Consider the following 2,333-nt stretch of genomic DNA (forward strand, 5'->3'; position numbering starts at 1 on the left):
TGAATAATTAAAAATTTTACGTTATATTTAAATTGGGATGTTAAAAGTTATGCGTAGAATGTGCTTTTTCGGCACTAATTTAACACAATTATCATTAAAATGAGCATATTATAATAATTTTGTAAGTTGAAGAAACAATTTGTAAAAATTAAAAATTTATGTGGCAAGTTGTTAAAACTATACAAATAAAGCGAGCAAATATGTAAAATACCCTCCAAATAAATAGGCCCTTCTCACTGCACTTGTCACTACTCACTTGTCTTTTAACTCATAGGTAACTGCCTCAACACACCAAAGCCGAAGTTGTTGGTGTCTCTGAGTCCCTTTGATGGATGAAATCCAGATGGGTCTTCCTCAGCCTCTCCTCTCGCTTGCCATCTTGGGCTTCCTCTCTCCTCTCTCCCTTCAAAGCCAGAATCCACGAAAACCCATCTTCACAAACCTCCACATTTGTTCTCAATCATGTAGCCATAAGCCGTCTTCTCCCCCATTGCGGAAGACAAGGCTACTTCCGTCTGGGTTCTTCCATTCAGGCTTCTTTAATCAAGCAATATGAATTTCTTGACTCGGAAAACAAGGATATAATCCGTAATTCTCTTGTTGTTTGGAACTCTCTCCTATTTATGTACTCACAATGTGGTGATTTCTCAAATGCCGTTAAACTGTTTGATGATATGCCTCTGAAGGATACAGTTTCGTGGAATACGGTTATTTCAGGGTTTTTGAGAAATGGGCAGTTTGAAAATGGTTTTGGGTGCTTTAAACGAATGCGTGAATTGGGTTTTCATAGATTTGATAAAGCTACATTGACTACAATTTTATCAGCTTTAGATGGACCAGAGTTTGGTTACTTAAATGAGATGATACATGGCTTAGTTTTCCGGTGTGGCTACGAGCAGGAAACTGCGGTGGAAAATTCATTGATAACATCATATTTCAAATGCAGGTGCTCTAGTTCAGGAAGGCGGGTTTTTGATGAGCTGCTCGAAAGGAATGTTATTACATGGACAGCCATGATTTCAGGACTTGTACGGAATGAACTCTATAAAGAGAGTTTGGAATTTTTTGTGTTGATGCGGAGTGGGACTGTGTGTCCTAATTCTTTAACGTATTTGAGCTCACTTATGGCATGTTCGGGTCTGCAGGCATTAAGTGAAGGGCGTCAAATTCATGCGATTCTATGGAAGCTGGGAATTGATTCAGACTTGCGCCTTGAGAGTGCACTGATGGACATGTACTCGAAATGTGGTAGTATGGTAGATGCATGGCTGATTTTTGAGTCCGTTGACGAGCTTGATGAGGTTGCCTTGACTGTTATCCTTGTGGGATTTGCACAAAATGGGTTTGAGAAAGAAGCTATCCAAATCTTTAAGAAAATGGTGACGGCAGGGATTGAAATCGACACGAACATGGTGTCAGCGGTTCTTGGAGTGTTTGGTAACGACACTTCTCTTGGACTAGGGAAACAAATCCATGCTCTAATTGTCAAAAGGAATTTCAGTTACAATCCTTATGTCAACAATGGTCTTATAAACATGTATTCCAAGTGCGGACAATTGGAGGAGTCGGTCAGAGTCTTCAGTGAGATGCCTCATAAGAACCCAATCTCGTGGAATTCCATGATTGCCACTTTTGCTCGCCATGGGGACGGTTTTGGAGCATTACGATTGTATGAAGAGATGAAAATGGAAGGCGTGAAGCCAACAGACGTTACATTTTTGTCTCTGCTTCATGCTTGTAGCCATGTAGGATTAGTTGAGAAGGGCATGGCGTTCTTGAACTCCATGACTAAAGATCACAGAATAAGCCCAAGGAAGGAACACTATGCTTGTGTAGTTGACATGTTAGGTCGAGCAGCACTTCTTACTGAAGCTAAAGATTTCATTGAAAAATTGCCGGACGAGCCTGGTCCACTGGTTTGGCAAGCGCTCCTCGGCGCTTGTAGTTTTCATTCTGATTCCGAGACGGGAACATTTGCTGCTGAGCAGTTAATTGCAGCGGCACCTGAGAGCCCTGCGCCATACGTTTTGCTGGCCAACATATATTCTTCTGAAGGGAAATGGAAAGAGAGAGCAAGGACTTTCAAGAGAATGAAGGAGATGGGGATAGCAAAAGAAACAGGCATTAGTTGGATTGAGATAGATAAGAAAGTTCACAGCTTTGTTGTTTGGGACAGAATCCATCCACAAGCTGAGATGATTTATGGGGTTTTAGCTCAACTTTTTAAGCTCATGACTGATGAAGGATATGTGCCAGATAAGAGGTTCATACTCCATTATTTGGGTCAAGATGGAAATAGATAAGACAGTGGCGCTTTTTTATTTTATTTTTTT

The 2,333-nt window shown here is 40.8% G+C and overlaps 1 protein-coding gene across 1 annotated transcript; it reads left to right on the forward strand.

The window, feature by feature from the left end:
- Positions 1–278: 278 nt before the first annotated feature.
- Positions 279–2,305, forward strand: LOC21384060 (pentatricopeptide repeat-containing protein At3g05340). The gene has a single exon (XM_010096067.2). The coding sequence runs from the start codon at positions 333–335 to the stop codon at positions 2,301–2,303; it is 1,971 nt and encodes a 656-aa protein (XP_010094369.1). The 5' UTR covers positions 279–332; the 3' UTR covers positions 2,304–2,305.
- The last annotated feature ends 28 nt before the right edge of the window (positions 2,306–2,333 follow it).

This window comes from Morus notabilis, unplaced genomic scaffold (genome assembly GCF_000414095.1).
Source record: "Morus notabilis unplaced genomic scaffold, ASM41409v2 Scaffold1451, whole genome shotgun sequence".
NCBI classification, from domain to species: Eukaryota; Viridiplantae; Streptophyta; class Magnoliopsida; order Rosales; family Moraceae; genus Morus; species Morus notabilis.

Excerpts from the sequence above, each read along its gene's own strand:
- LOC21384060 (XM_010096067.2), top strand. The coding sequence starts at position 333 with ATGAAATCCAGATGGGTCTTCCTCAGCCTCTCCTCTCGCTTGCCATCT.